The sequence below is a fragment of the Lagenorhynchus albirostris genome, chromosome 7 (genome assembly GCF_949774975.1).
Source record: "Lagenorhynchus albirostris chromosome 7, mLagAlb1.1, whole genome shotgun sequence".
NCBI lineage: Eukaryota > Metazoa > Chordata > Mammalia > Artiodactyla > Delphinidae > Lagenorhynchus > Lagenorhynchus albirostris.
Genome location: NC_083101.1, coordinates 49,043,256 through 49,059,005, shown reverse-complemented (window position 1 = coordinate 49,059,005; position 15,750 = coordinate 49,043,256). Strand labels below are relative to the sequence as shown.

The 15,750-nt window shown below is 36.7% G+C and overlaps 1 protein-coding gene across 4 annotated transcripts in view; it reads left to right on the top strand.

The window, feature by feature from the left end:
• SMC5 (structural maintenance of chromosomes 5) overlaps positions 1 to 4,725 on the top strand; it is a 110,405-nt gene extending 105,680 nt beyond the window's left edge. For all 4 annotated transcript variants that reach the window (XM_060154986.1, XM_060154987.1, XM_060154985.1 and 1 more), the window contains 6 exons: positions 238 to 333; positions 867 to 971; positions 1,186 to 1,305; positions 2,987 to 3,166; positions 3,243 to 3,338; positions 4,499 to 4,725. In XM_060154986.1, the coding sequence (XP_060010969.1) occupies positions 238 to 333; positions 867 to 971; positions 1,186 to 1,305; positions 2,987 to 3,166; positions 3,243 to 3,338; positions 4,499 to 4,642 (741 nt within the window). In that variant the 3' untranslated portion in view covers positions 4,643 to 4,725. The remainder of the gene's footprint in view (positions 1 to 237; positions 334 to 866; positions 972 to 1,185; positions 1,306 to 2,986; positions 3,167 to 3,242; positions 3,339 to 4,498) is intronic.
• The last annotated feature ends 11,025 nt before the right edge of the window (positions 4,726 to 15,750 follow it).

Sequence of the window (15,750 nt, the reverse complement as noted above, 5' to 3'; positions counted from 1 at the left end):
ATTGCCTTAAGGTGTTAGCCCGTGTTATTAAGTATATACATTTTGTTTTCTTTTAAAGTATAAGCTTTTTGAAAGCAAAAAGCCGTGTTTATAATTCCTTTGATTCCTTATTGTGTGCTAGCATGCTGTTCAACACATAGTAGATACTTACTAACTCAGCAGAATATTTTTCTTTTAACTATTTGAACTATTTTCACTGTACTATCTATAATAATGGACAATTTTTTTCTTCTTTAGGCTTTCCAAGATCTTCCAAACACCTTGGATGAAATTGATGCTTTATTAACTGAAGAAAGATCAAGAGCTTCTTGCTTCACAGGACTGAATCCTACAGTATGCCTCTTTCCCTAATGCCCACTGCAGCCACCACCGTCACCACACCCTGCCCCAAACAGAAACGCACGTGCGCGCGCACGCACGCGCACACACACACACACACACACACACACACACACACACACACACACACACACACACACACACACACACACACACACACTTCCCTCCAGTACTTGCCTCCCACTCTGTACTGGAGCTCTTGGTAATAATAAGCTAGACAGCAGGAACAATGTGCTTTTAAATGCCAGATTCTGAATCTATTAGAATTTTAAATAGATTCTTCCTAAGGAACACAGTGTTCTGTGCCTTTTCTTTATAAAAAGAATACTTGGGCTAACCTGAAATACTGCAATGTCTATTTTTTCAAGGATAAAAAATGGCATTTTCAGTATGTTACAAGAACATAAATTAACTGCATACAAACAATGCAACAAAAGTGGCATTTTCAGTTAATGTTTTAATTGATGCAAAATTTTCTATAATTTTATCCTTTGGTAGATTAATCTTAAAGATTTTTTTTCTGCCAGGTTGTTGAGGAGTACACAAAAAGAGAAGAAGAAATAGAGCAATTAACTGAGGAACTAAAGATAAAGAATGTTGAACTGGATAAATATAGGGAAAACATTTCACAGGTAATTATTCAACCGTTTTCTTTTTCTCATGTGCTTACCATTATCATATGGGAATGTAGGATAATGCAAAATGAAATGATACATTGCATTTTTTCTTAGAAGCGTATGTTCTCATGACCAGATTGATATTGATATTAACTTTGTTTTATATAAAGTTTTGTATCAATGCAAGGACACTTTTTAAATTGTGTTTTTATATTGCCTTTACTTGCAGGTAAAAGAAAGGTGGCTGAATCCTTTAAAAGAGCTGGTAGAAAAAATTAATGAAAAATTTAGCAATTTTTTTAGTTCCATGCAGTGTGCTGGTGAAATTGATCTCCATACAGAAAATGAGGTAAAATTGCATTTGAAATGTTTCCTGGCAAGTAATTTTAATTATATGCTAAAAGTACATGTAAATTGTTTATTTACTCTAAAGTTATATCTGTGAAAATTTTGCTTACAAAAAAATTGTCCTAAGGAAGGAAAAGACCATATATGGGATTCCATCAGGCTCATTTTTTTTTTTTTTTTGGTGACGTTGGAGATTAGTGACTAATACCTTACAAAGTCTTTTCATATCCAGTCTAAGTAATGGTTACTCAGGTGTGGTAAGCAAATGCATTGCTTTTTGAATTTACTACTCGTTTGAAGAGTCATAAACGAAGAGTCATAAACAAATTGGTAAACATAACTGAAACATAGTATAGTATCAGTGGTTTCCTTTTGATCAAAAATTTGAGTTCACAAGAATAAAAATATTTAGAAATTTGGTACTAATTTCTTGAGCTACATTCATGCATTGCAGTTGTGGATAAAATAAGATTTCCATTAAGAAATGTGTAGGGGCTTCCCTGGTGGCGCTGTGGTTGAGGGTCTGCCTGCCGATGCAGGGGACACGGGTTCGAGCCCCGGTCTGGGAGGATCCCACATGCCGCGGAGCGGCTGAGCCTGTGTGCCACAACTGCTGAGCCTGCGCATCTGGAGCCTGTGCACCGCAACAAGAGAGGTCGCGATAGCGAGAGGCCTGTGCACCGCGATGAAGAGTGGCCCCAGCTTGCCACAACTAGAGAAGGCCCTCGCACAGAGACGAAGGCCCAACACAGCCATAAATTAATTAATTAATTTGAAAAAAAAAAGAAGTGTGTAAAGAGGGACTTCCCTGGTGGTCCAGTGGTTAAGACTTTGCCTTACAGTATAGGGGGTGTGGGTTCAGGCCCTGGGTCGGGGAGCTAAGATCCCACATGCCTCTCAGCCAAAAAGCCAAAACATAGAATAGAAGCAATATTGTAACAGACTCAATAAAGACTTCAAAAAATGGTCCACATCAAAAAAAAATACATATAAAAAAGAAATGTGTAAAGAGATGAACTAGGATCTGCTTCAAAATAATTGGGAAAGAGGAGTGGGTGGAGTTATAGATGAAACAAGATTGGTCATGTATTGATCATAGTTGAGACTAGTTGATGGTAGATACATGAAGCTTATTTTAGGGTTCTAATTTTGTAAATGTTGAAATTTTTCCCTTATAAAGCAAGGTAGCACCTTTATTTCCCCTTAGGAACTTTGCCCCATGACTCCTTTATCTGCTTAGTGTGAGACATAAGGATAGCAAACATCATTTCACTTTAAGTTTTAGTAAGATATTAGACCTGCCATGAGAATTGTCATCTACATAGTGTGGGCTTGTTAGAAGGAAGGGATGTGTTATAACATATAATTTATAATATACTTTCTATGTACCAGACACTGTGCCAAGCACTTCTAGGTTTATCTTGTTTAATCCTCAGAACCATTCTATAAAGCAGAATGGTTTAAAACCGTATTTTATAAATAAACTGAAACAGTAAAATATTAGAACCACTTACTCTCTGCAAGCTCTAGAGGTCTCCAAGGATCTATTTAGATAAAACTAATATCATGAGGTTTTAAGTTCTTTACTCTTATAATTGATTGATTCAGTCTATTTTCAAAAAAATGTATGGAATTACCAGAGAAAATTCTCACCTTTCATCAACTTTTTAAATGTTTTATAGGAAGACTATGATAAATATGGAATTCGAATCAGAGTCAAATTTCGCAGTAGCACTCAACTACATGAATTAACTCCTCATCATCAAAGTGGAGGTGAAAGAAGCGTTTCTACCATGTTATACTTGATGGCACTTCAGGAGCTTAATAGATGTCCATTCAGAGTAGTTGATGAAATCAATCAGGTATAGCTTATTCTTTTATTGGGTTTCACTGTATCTTGTAATAGATTTAAATCTAATCATTATTGTCATTGTTTAGGGAATGGACCCAATCAATGAACGGAGAGTGTTTGAAATGGTTGTAAATACTGCTTGTAAAGAAAACACATCTCAGTATTTCTTTATTACACCAAAGGTAGGTAATAAGTAACCTAAAAATACTCATACTCAGAAGTCCCTCGTGGCTAAAACATGTAGCAGATTTTGGCCCAGTATGTAAATATGAGCAGGAACACTCCCAAAATAGAACTAAAAAGATTATAGTAATATTTATATTATTAAAGGGGACAAGTTCCAGTGACATACTTAATCAGAAACCTTGTTAGAGGTTGTCAGAGGAAGAAACATAGGAGGCATAGTATTATGGTCTAGAACTGAGATTTCCTCCATGCTTTTGGCACTTATTCTTCCTCTAAAGAAGTTCCTCTTTTAGCACTAAAAAATGACAGGAGAATATAAACCCTAGAACGCTGGTCCTTCTCATTTCTCCAGAAAGGTCTGTTTTGGTGCTGTGCTCTGCCCTTTTTTAATTCACCACTGCCACTGACTTGGCCCAGAGGCAGTCCTAAGTACCCCATGATCTTCTGTTCATATATTAACTTTGGAGAAAGAAAAAGAATTATCTTCACAGAGAAGTTTCCATAAGCTAGGACCATTACAATGGGAAATTTTCTTTTGTGAGTCAATTATAAAACTGATGTACAGTAATCAAAGATGTATTTATTAATGTAATCAGATTTTTTTAACTAAAGTGTTCAATGAAAAATTTCATTGGAAATCCTATCTTAAATTCAGTTTTTTATTGAATAGTATAATCTGTCTTCTTTTTCCAGCAGATACCCTGTGGAGTAGCTAGATCTGTTAATTCCCTATTGTTTACCAAACATGTTGGCCTATAAACCAAACCTCCCTGTTACATACACTTTTCAGGCTACGAATCTATCACAGTGCCTCACCACAGAAGTTGCTTGAGAAGTGTTTTGTGGATAAAAGAGTGAAAGTATCCTAGGAAAATTCTGGAGGACACACTTTTCCAGGGTCAACCTAGGAAGTTGTATGATCCCATTTGGCCTATGAATATAGAGGGCTCCCAAGGCATGTTGATGATTCCTTAGGCCGCGCTTCAGATGCGCTAATTCAAATGAAGATCACAGTCGGGCAGGGTGTATATTGAATTGAGAACTTAAGAGTTTCATTCATATTACAAATAAAATATTTGACTACACACATGTAAGGTTGGAAAGTTGTGCTTCTTAACGGAAAGCATTATATGACGGTTTGTTTTAACACTTACAGCTCCTGCAAAATCTTCCTTACAATGAAAAGATGACGGTGTTATTTGTCTACAATGGTCCTCATATGCTAGAACCAAACAGATGGAATTTAAAGGCTTTCCAAAGGAGGCGGCGCCGTATTACATTCACTCAGCCTTCTCAATAAAAGTAAAGGGCAAGAACTTTGGGACTTTTCTGTTAAATCCTGTATATAAGTGTGGCTCAACTGAATAAAAGTTAGGAGATTCATTAAGACTAAAAGATCAGTTATTTTTGGAAACCCACTATTAGATACAAATGGGTCGATGAAAAGAGACCATAATAACTTCTTTTTGTGGAACATCATCTGGTAGTAAAAATTAAGTCTTCTTGAGTCCTTAGCACTCTGACCATAAGTCATTGGGTCCCCATTTTTAAAAGTATTTGCCACTCAAATCAAAGGTACAGTGGAAGGGCTTATCAATTACAAGAAGTTTAATTGACATGGTAACCCTGAGCTTTACTTGCAAAGTAGTTTTAATTACTTTTAGAGTCTAAAGATGACTCTACAGCTTAAGCCACAGTTTTTCCCAGTGTTATATTTAATTTTTAAAATTTGATATGGAAATGTCTAGTCTAATGTATAGTAATAATTTATGGCAAATCTATTCATTTCTTCCTATTAAAAAGATACCTTATCTCCACTAGGAAATGGAATTTTATGAGCCTTTAAAAAAAGTTTTATGAAACTTGATACTATATTGGTATCTCAAAGAAGGGAAAAGTATTGGGGTTCAAAAATGGTAGCAGGACTTCTTTGAAATGCCACAAGGTGGCCACTAGATGATGCAAAAAATGCAACCAAAAGATTGACAGAGAATAAAAATCAAGTGCCAAGGGTTTTTAAAGAATAACCCTGTAAAATGTGGGTGAGGTTTTTTGGGTTTTGGTGGTTTTTTCCTTTTTTTAATTTAAAGTCAATTGTATTTTACATCTTAAATTTCTAAAGCATTTTCTTAATTATTTTTAGTAAGATTTTTCTTAAGATTTCATATACTGGTTTCTACAGTTTATATTTGAAATTTCTCAGTGTTAATGTAAAGAGTGAGGAAAAGTATTGATTTGTTTAAAACCATAATGTTTTTAGAATCTAAGCTTATATAGGTCCTAAAACTTAGTGTTGATCCTACCCCATTATCTTAGAAAATCTAGTTTAAACTGTTCTTTCAACGTGAAAGAATTAGATGAGAAAATCATTTGTTTATCTCTGCATTATATTAACAGTGCCAAAAAAAATTCTATTCTTTTAAATATTGTAAAATAACGGACTAGATCAAGGACATATCTTTGAACAATGGACTGGATCTGTGCCGGTAATAACAGAATTATTTTTTTGACTTGGCAGCTTGACTAAGTTGAAGAATTGCAGTCAGTTTGGGTTTTGTATGTTCTTAAATAGCCACTGAAATTATTCTTGTTAGGTCAAAAAATAAACCTCTTACTTGGACATTTTCTCTTTAAAAAGCTATTTTTTTCTTCATAAAATTTTTAAAAGAGCCTTCCCCTCTTAAACTAAGTCTAATGCATATACTATGAAAATATTTTAAAATAACATTTTTACTAGTGCAAACAGCTCATGTAAACCTTGAAAACCTTGGTAACATATTAGTAAATGGATGTTGTTACCAAATGTTTTTGTTGTTTAATACTTCGTTTTCCACCAAAGTATCTTTACTAATATGTGCTTGGTGTAGTTTGTTTATTGTCCGAGTTAGTGCCAGTCATCTTATTTCTGCAAAATGATTATCAATGTGAAAAAGAAGTTTGAAGATTAGGTGTGTTTGAAAATAAAATGGTCAACTACCTTTCAGTTTACATATGCCAATAATTATTCCATACCTTGTTTATAAGCATTTCTCTCTTTCTAGTGGACAAATATTTGGTTTTTACATTGAATGTTGACCTGTGAAGAATAGTAAGTCTAGCACATTAGTCTCAGCCACTTGAAGCTTCACATATTTTCTGTAAAAGTTGATTTTAATTACATACAAATTGTAAAAACTTCAAGTAACAGTCTGATTTGATGAATAAAATATTTAAAACCCTAAGGTGACAAGCAAGTATTTTTAATGACAAAATCTTCATTGATTTGCATAAGGAGAGAAATTAAAAGGTTTTTAGCATTAAGTAAAAGGAAAGATTTCTTGCTGCTTTCTAACTGTCTTTTGGACATGTGCTTATTTTCTTTGGAGTATGAATCTTTAGTGTGTAAAAGAATATAATTTGAGGGAATTCCCTGGTGGTCCAGTGATTAGGACTCCACGCTTTCACTGACGAGGGCCCGGGTTCAATCCCTGGTCGGGGAAGTAAGATCCTGCAAGCTGTGCAGTGCAGTGAAAAAAAAAAAAGTGTAATTTTGTCCTGCTATTGTGTGTGTGTGTGTGTGTGTGTGTGTGTGTCTGTGTGTGTGTGTAATTGGAAAAAAACTCTGTGGGAAATGCTACTTTGTTGGTAATAAATGCATATTTTCATATTCTTTTGGTGTATGTCATTTTAAATGAGAACTGTTTTTATATACTTTGAACCTTCGTAAGAGTCATTTTGGTTTTCAGATTTGCTGAAAAGTTTATTGAATGCCTACCATTTACAGAACAGTGTTTGGCTGTCCATGTTCAAAAGGATAGAAAATGTAGTCCCTTGTCTGCCTGCAAGGAAATTAGTCTAAATGAGTCAAGAAATAAAAGAAAAAAAGGTTTAAACCACCTAAAGAAACCAGTTATAAGGCAAGTATAAATATTTTTAGGTTGAAACCTTAGATGGCCTGCAAGAGAGCCTTGAATATGTCATCTTTACTTATGTGTCTATGTAACTAGTTAAACTTCAGCCACTGTTACTCAAGAGGGGGATGGTGAATACTGGGGACAAGCAGGAGTCTCTGCCACAGACCCAAGGAGGTAACTGATTACCCTATGGCCTATTGACATTGTTTTCAGAGAAAAGACTTGGTAGGTTTTCCATCACACTCATAAAAATCCAGTTGTCACAGCCTTCAAGATTTCTACAAATCTCCCCACTCTACCCTGATCTAAAATAGCATCCCTAAGCTGCTCTACTGTGCTCTTACCCTGGTTTCTCTTCATAGCATTTATCACTACTTATCATTATGTATTTTGTTCCTTGTCTGTCTTCTTCACTAGACTCTGAGTTCTCTGAAGACACAGACTTTTTTGTGTTGATTGCTACCTCCCCAGGACATAGAAAAATGCTTATCAGTACATAGTAAGCACTCAGTAACTGTAGCATGAATGAATGCCCTTTCTCACAACACTGACAGATATTTGAGCATATTTATTCCATTATTCACGTAGTCAATCCTTATTTACGTGTACCACTGGGAAAGCACTATGCTGTGTATTTTGAATAAAAAATAGAGCCTGCATATGATTCCACTATCAAGAAACTTAGTTTAGGGTGGAGATTCCGGTTCAAGATGGCGAACCCCATCTTGAAGATCTTGAACTCACCTTTTCCCACAGACACACTGAGTCTACAGCTACATATGGAAAATTCCTCTTAAAAAAAACCTAAAGGCTGGCTGAGTGATGACTACACATCAGGCAAGCAAGAAAATCACATCGAAGAGGGCAGGAGAGGCTGGAACACAAACTCACCATAAACCCCACCCCTGGCGGGCCCCAAATTGGAAGAGAACTCACAACCTGGAGCTTCTTGATGAGAAGTGAAGGGTTGGAACCCCACATCAGGCACCCCAACTTTTAAGACCTACACCTGAAAGACAAGCCACAATCTAATTTTGATAACCACTGGGGCTTATGTCCCAAGACCCAAACTGCAGTGATCTGAAAAATGGCTCTTAAAAGGTTGGTGTGCTCAAACTCAGCAATCCCGGGGCCCAGCTTAGAAGCAGCATATCACACCCAGACATAAAGGGAAGAAGGCTCACCTGCTTGAATTGAAGCATCAGCCTTCCTGAGGGCAGGCATCTACTTTGACGTGCACATCTGGGAGCTGGCTAGGACATTCCGGGGACAGAGACTGGCAAGTGCTATTTTCATGCTCTCCCTTTGCCATGCTCCAGAGCATAACTGTCCCTCGGGTGAGAGCTTTCACATGCATCTGATGCCCTTATTTTGCTGGCCACTGCCTGGAGAACACCTCTTGATCGCCTAGCTCTGGAGGCCAGGGTAGCTTGTGTTCCTGGTCCCATAGGACTATAAGAATCAGTGTCACCAGAAAAATCCGGTGCCCCAATTTTTGTGGCTGCTGCCAGCAAGCACCTCTACACTGCCTGACTCTGGTAGCCGTGGGGCCTATGCCAGTGGGTCCCACAGGACAATAATCAATGGAGAAAGAGTTCTTAAATAGCTACCATCCCCAGAGAATGGCAAGAGGCAACAGACCCAGGAGTTCAGTCTGTGCAGGAGACCTATAAAAAATCATGGCTGCAGCCTGAGGGACAGGCTTCTGATTAATCACACTTCTGGGGGCTGTCAATATTTTCCAGAGGTCTGGGAGAGGGGTACTATCTTCAAGTTCTCTCATTGCCATGCTCCAGAGTGCCAGTGTCTCCCAGAGGGGAGCTTTACACATGTCTGGTACCCTGGTTTTTATATCCAGTCCTCACTTTTTGCAGCTTCTGCCCAAGAGACGGCCCTTGACTGGCTGGCTGTGATGGCCAGGGGGGCTTGCATTCCTGGGCCCCACAGGACTGTGGCTATCACAGAGACGGTTCTTGGCAGAACACTGCACACAGAGAAGACTGAAATATACCCTCACCCCAGTCTTTCTGTGAAGTTGGCCTCTTTACTTGTCCTGGAGCTTTGGCCTGAGAAGCAGGCTTCAAATTTGGCACACAGCGAGTGGCCTACGAAGTTCTCAAGGGATACAGGCCATGGATGCCATCCTGGTGCTCTCCCTCTGCCTTGCTCCAGCTGGCTGGTATCTCCCAAAAAACAGCTTATACCTTGTCTGGAGCCACAGCTTTTTTGCCACCCAGGGATACCTCCAGATTTCCTGGCTCTGGGAGCCAACAGGGTTTACACTTGGGAGTCCCACAGGACTCCATATATTTCCATAGTATTAAAAGCTGCTGCCTGAGGATCTGGCTTCCTATCAGCCTGAATCTAGGTAGTGAGAACCTCCCCCTGGGACATGGACAGGTCTTGGCACACCCTCAACTACTGGGAGCTATTAACAATATAATAGGTGCTTGGACAATCACAAAGGTTTGAGAGGAAACCAAAGGCTAAGGCAGGGTTGAACAACTTTCATCTGCTACACAAGGCCATTCCTTTAGGACTGAGAGAAGTGGTGGTTTTATCTACTGCACATAGGGAGTCAAGAAAACAAAGGAACAGAGGAATATGTTCCAAACAAAATTACAAGATAAGAGCTCAGGGGGAAAAAAGGCTTAATAAAATGGAGATAAGTAATTTATGTGATAAAGGGTTAAAAGTAATGATTATGAAGATGCTCAACAAACAGGGGAGTAAAATAAATGAACACAGAACTTCAACAAAGAGTTGGAAAACATAAGGTATCAAACAGAAGTCACAGAGCTGAAGAATATAATAACAACTGAAAAGTACACTAGAGGGTTCAGCAAGAGACTAAATAAAGTAGAAGAAATAATCAGCTAACCTGAAGACAAGGCAGTGGAATTCTCCCTATCAGAGCAGCATGAGGGGAAAAAAATGAAAAAGATAGTTTAAGGACTTAGGAAACCATCAAATAGGGTAACATTCACATTATAGGGCTCCCAGAAGGAGAAGAGAGAAAGGGGCAGAAAAATTGTTTGAGGAAACAATAGCTGAAAAGTTCCCTAAATTGAGGAAGAAAACAGCAATCAGATACAAGAAGGCTAGAGAGTTCCAAATAAGAGGAACCCAAAGAGATCCACACCAAGACACATTTTCTTAAAATGTCAAAGCTTAAAGATAAGGAGAGAGTCTTAAAAGCAGTAAGAGAAAGCCAACTTGCTACATACAAGAGAATCTTCATAAGATTATCAGCAGATTTTACAGCAGAAATTTTGTAGGCCAGAAGGGAATGGCACTCTTTCACAGTGCTGAAAGAAAAGAAAAAAAAAAAAAAAAAACTTCCAACAAAGAATACTCTACCTGACAGTGTTATCATTCAGAATTAAAGGAGAGATAAAGAGTTTTCCAGAGAAGCAAAAACTAAAGGAGTGTAATACCACTAAACTGGTCTTATAAAAATGTTAGTGGGACTTCTTTAAGCTGAAAAGAAACTGTATTAATTAGTAACAAGAAAATATATGAAAGAATGAATCTCACTGGAAAGATAAATACAGAAAAGGGTTAATCAATTTTAAAGCTAGTATGAAGGTTAAAAGACAAAAGTAAAAATAACTGATTACAATAATTAAGTAACACAAGATAAAAAATATAAATGTAATATCAAAAACATAGAAGTTGGTTGGTTGGAATAGAGTAAAAATGTAGAGCTTTAAAATGAGATCAGTCTTAAACTGCTATTGACTTAAGACTCCTACAGATATAAGTTGTTATATGTAAGCCTCATGGTAACACAAGGCAAAATTTTGTAGTAGATATATAAAAGATAAAGGAATTTAAGTCTACCAGTAAAGAAAGTCATCAAACCACAAAGGAGGAGAGGAAGAGAAGATGAGAACAGAGAGGAACTACAGAACAACCAGAAAACAATGAACAAGTGGCCATAAGTTCCTACTTATCAATAATTACTTTAAGTGTAAATGAACTAAATTCTCCAATCAAAGACATGGAGTGGACGAATTGATTAAGAAAAACAAGACCCATCTATATACTGTCTACAAGAGACTCACTTCAGATTTATAGACACACACAGACTGAAAATGAATCAGTGGAAAAAGATATTCCATGCAAATGAAAACAACAACAAAAGCAGGGGTAGCTATACTTATATCAGGCAAAATAGACTTTAAAACAAAGAATATTATGAGAGACAAACAAGGGCATTCCAAAATGATAAAGAGGTCAATCCAACTAGGGGACATAATATTTGTACACCCAACATAGTAGCACCTAAATGTAAAAAGCATATATTAAAGACCTAAAGGGAGAAATAGACAACAATACAATAATGGTAGGAGGCTTTAATACCCCACTTATGTCAATGGATAGATCATCTAGGCAGAAAATCAATGAAGAAACCACAGCCTTAAATGACAAATTAGATCAGGTGAACTTAACAGATATACAGAACATTCCATCCCAAAGCAGCACTATATACATTCTTCTCAAGTACACATGGAACATTCTCCAGGATAAATCATATGTTAGGCCACTAAACAAGTCTTAATAAATTTAGGAGAAGTCATATCAAGCATCTCTTCTGACCACAGCAGTATAAAACTAGAAATCAGTTACACGAAGAATACTGGAAAATGCAAAAATATGTAGAGATTAAACAAGATACTACTGAACAATCAATGGGTCAAAGAAGTCAAAAGAAAAAAAATACCTTGAGGGACTTTCCTGGTGGCACAGTGGTTAAGAATCTGCCTGCCAATGAAGGGGACATTGGTTCGATCCCTGGTCCAGGAAAATCTCACATGCCGTGGAGCAATTAAGCTTATGTGCCACAACTACTGAAGCCCATGCACTCTAGAGCCCACGTGCTGCAACTATTGAGTGCACGTGCTGCAACTACTGAAGCCTGCACGCTCCAGGGCCCGTGTGCCACAACTACTGAGCCCATGTGCTGCAACTACTGAAGCTCGTGCACCTAGAGCCTGTGATCTGCAACAAAAGAAGCCACTGCAACGAGAAGCCCGTGAACCACAATGAAGAGTAGCTCCTACGTGGCACAACTAGAGAAAGCCTGCATGCAGCAATGAAGACCCAATGCAGCCAAAAATAAAGATAAAAATTGAAAATACATTGAGACCAAAAAAAAGAGAAAGAAACAGAACATACCAAAATTTATGGGTTGCAGCAAAAGCAGTTAAAGGGGGAAGTTCATAGCTATAAATGCATACCTCACACAACAAGAAAAGTCTCAAACAACCTAACTATATACCTCAAGGAACTAGAAAAAGCAGAACAAACAAAGACCAAAGTTAGTAAAAGGAAATAACAAAGATCAGAGCAAAAATAAATGAAATAGAGACTAAAAAGACAATAAAAAAGATCAAGGAAACTAAGGGCTGCTTTTTGGAAAGATAAACAAAATTGACAAAACTTTAGCTAGACACACCAAGAGAAAAAAGAGGACTCAAATAAATAAAATCAGAAATGAAAGTGGTATCAATTATAAAATATAATCAATTATAATTGATACCACTGAAATACAAAAGATTAGAAGAGACCAATACGAACAATTATACACCAACAGATTGGATGATCTAGAAGAAATGGATAAATTACTAGAAACATACAACCTTTCAAGGCAGCTGTGAAGAAACAGAAAATCTTAACAGACCGATTACTAGTAACAAGATTGTATCAGTAATCAAAAACTCCCCAACAAACAGAAGTTCAGGATTAAGTGGCTTCATTGGTGAATTTTATCAAACATTCTAAGAAGAAATAATACCAACCCTTTTTCAAACTCTTCCAAAAAACAGAAGAGGGGGGAACTCCTCCAAACTCAATGTATGAGGCCAGCATTACCCTGATACCAAAACCAGACAAGGATGCCACAAGAAAAGAAAATGTCAGGCTAATGTCCCTAATGAACACAGATGTAAAAATCCTCAACTAAATATTAGCAAACCAAATTCAACAATACATTAAAAGGATCCAGTGGGATTTATATCAGGTATGCAAGGATGTTTCAATGTCCATATTAACAAAATGAGTGGTAAAAATCATACGATCATCTCATTAGATGCAGAAAAACATCTGACTGAATTCAACGTCCATTCATGATAAAAACTCTCAACAAAGTGGGGATAGAGGAAACATGCCTCAACATAACAAAGACCATATATGACAGACCTACAGCTAACATCATATTCAACAGTATAATGCTAAAAGCTTTTTCTCTAAGATCAGGAACAAGACAAGGATGCCCACTTCCACCACTTTTATTCTACATAGTATTGAAAGTCCTAACTAGAGCAATTAAGCAAGAAAATGGAATAAAAGGCATCCAAATTGGAAAGAAAGAACTAAAACTCACTATTTACAGATGACATAATACAATATGTAGAAAACCCTTAAGACTCTACCAAAAAACTGATAGAACTAATAAATGAATTCAGTAACGTTTCAGGATACAGGATCAATGCAAAAACTCTCTTACATTTTTATATGCTAATAATGAACTATCAGAAAAATAAACTAAGAAAACAATCTTTTTTACAATTACATCAAAAAGAATAAAATACCTAGCAATAAATTTAACCAAGGAGGTGAAAGACATGTATACTGAAAAGTACAAAATGTTAATGAAAGAAACTGAACACAACACAAATAAAAAGATACCCTGTGCTAATGGATTGGAAGAATATTGTTAAAATGTCCGTACTACCCAAAGCAATCTACTAACTCAATAAAATTCTTAACAAAATTCCAGTGACATTTTTCACAGAAATAGAACAAACAATCCTAAAATTCGTATAGAACCACAAAAGACGCTGAATAGCCAAAGCAAATTTGAGAAAGAAGAACAAAACTGGAGGCATCACATTCCCTGATTTCAAACTAGAGTTGGCTCTTCAACAATGGAGGGGTTAAGGGCACCAACCTGCCACACAGTCATCTGTGTGTATAACTTAACAGTCAGTCCTCCATATCTGCAGTTCCACACTGCTTGCGTAGTACTGTAGTGTGTATTTAGTGAAAAATCCAGGTATAAGTGAATCCATGCAGTTCAAACCCATGTTGTTCAAGGGTCCACTTATATTACAAAGTTATAGTAATTAACACAGTACGTTATTGGCATAAAAACAATCACACAAGTCAATGGAACAGAAGTAAGAGCCCAGAAATAAACCCACACATATATGATCAATTAATTTATGACAAAGGAGCCAAGAATACACAGTGGGGAAAGGACAATCTCTTTAAGAAATGACGTTAGGAAAAGTGGACAGCCACATGCAAAATAATGAAACTGGACCACTATCTTACACCATACACAAAAATTAACTCAAATGGATTAAAGACTTAAACATAAGACCTGAAACAGATAGGTGGTAAGCTCCTTGACACAGGTTTTAGTAATGATGTTTTTAATCTGACACCAAAAGCAAAAACAACAAAAGCAAAAGTAAACAGGTCGGACTAGATCAAACTAAAAAGCTTCTGCACAGGACAGGAAACCAGTAACAAAATGGAAAGGTAACCTACTGAATGGGAGAAAATATTTGCAAATAATATATCTGATAAGGGATTAATATCCAAAATATATAAAGCATTCATATGACTTAATAGGAAAAAATACATATACCTACTTAAAAATGGGCAGAAGATCTGAATAGGCATTCTTCCAAAGAAGACATACAGATGACCAACAGATACATGAAAAAGATAAACAAAGTTGATAAATTTTTAGCCAGACTCATCAAGAAAAACATGGAGAGGGCCCAAATCAATAAAATTAGAAATGAAAAAGGATAAGGTATAACAAACACCACGGAAATACAAAAGACATTAAGAGACTACGAAAAGCCACTATGTGCCAATAAAATGGACATCCAAACAGAAATGGACTAATCCTTAGAAAGGTACAATCTCCCAAGACTGAACCAGGAAATGGAAAACATGAACAGACCAATCGCAACTACTGAAATTGAAACAATCATTTAAAAACTCCCAACAAACAGAAGTCTAGGACCAGATGGCTTCACAGACGAATTACATCAAATATTTAGAGAAGAGTTACCACCTATCTTTCTGAAAATATTCCAAAAAATTGCAGAGGAAGGAACACTCCCAAACTCATTCTGAGGGCACCATCACCCTGGTACCAAAACCAGACAAAGATACCACAAAAAAAGAAAATTACAGGCCAATACCACTGATGAACATAGATGCAAAAATCCTCAACAAAATACTAGCAAACCAAATCCAACAATACATTAAAAGGATCATACACCATGGTCAAGTGGGATTTATCCCAGGGATACGAGTATTCTTCAGTATCTGAAAATCAATCAGTGTGATACACCACATTAACAAATTGAAGAATAAAAACCATATGATCATCTCAATAGATGCAGAAAAAGCTTTTGACAAAATTCAACATCCATCTATGATAAAAAAAAAACAAAGAAACAAATGTCTCCAGAAAGTGGGCAAAGAG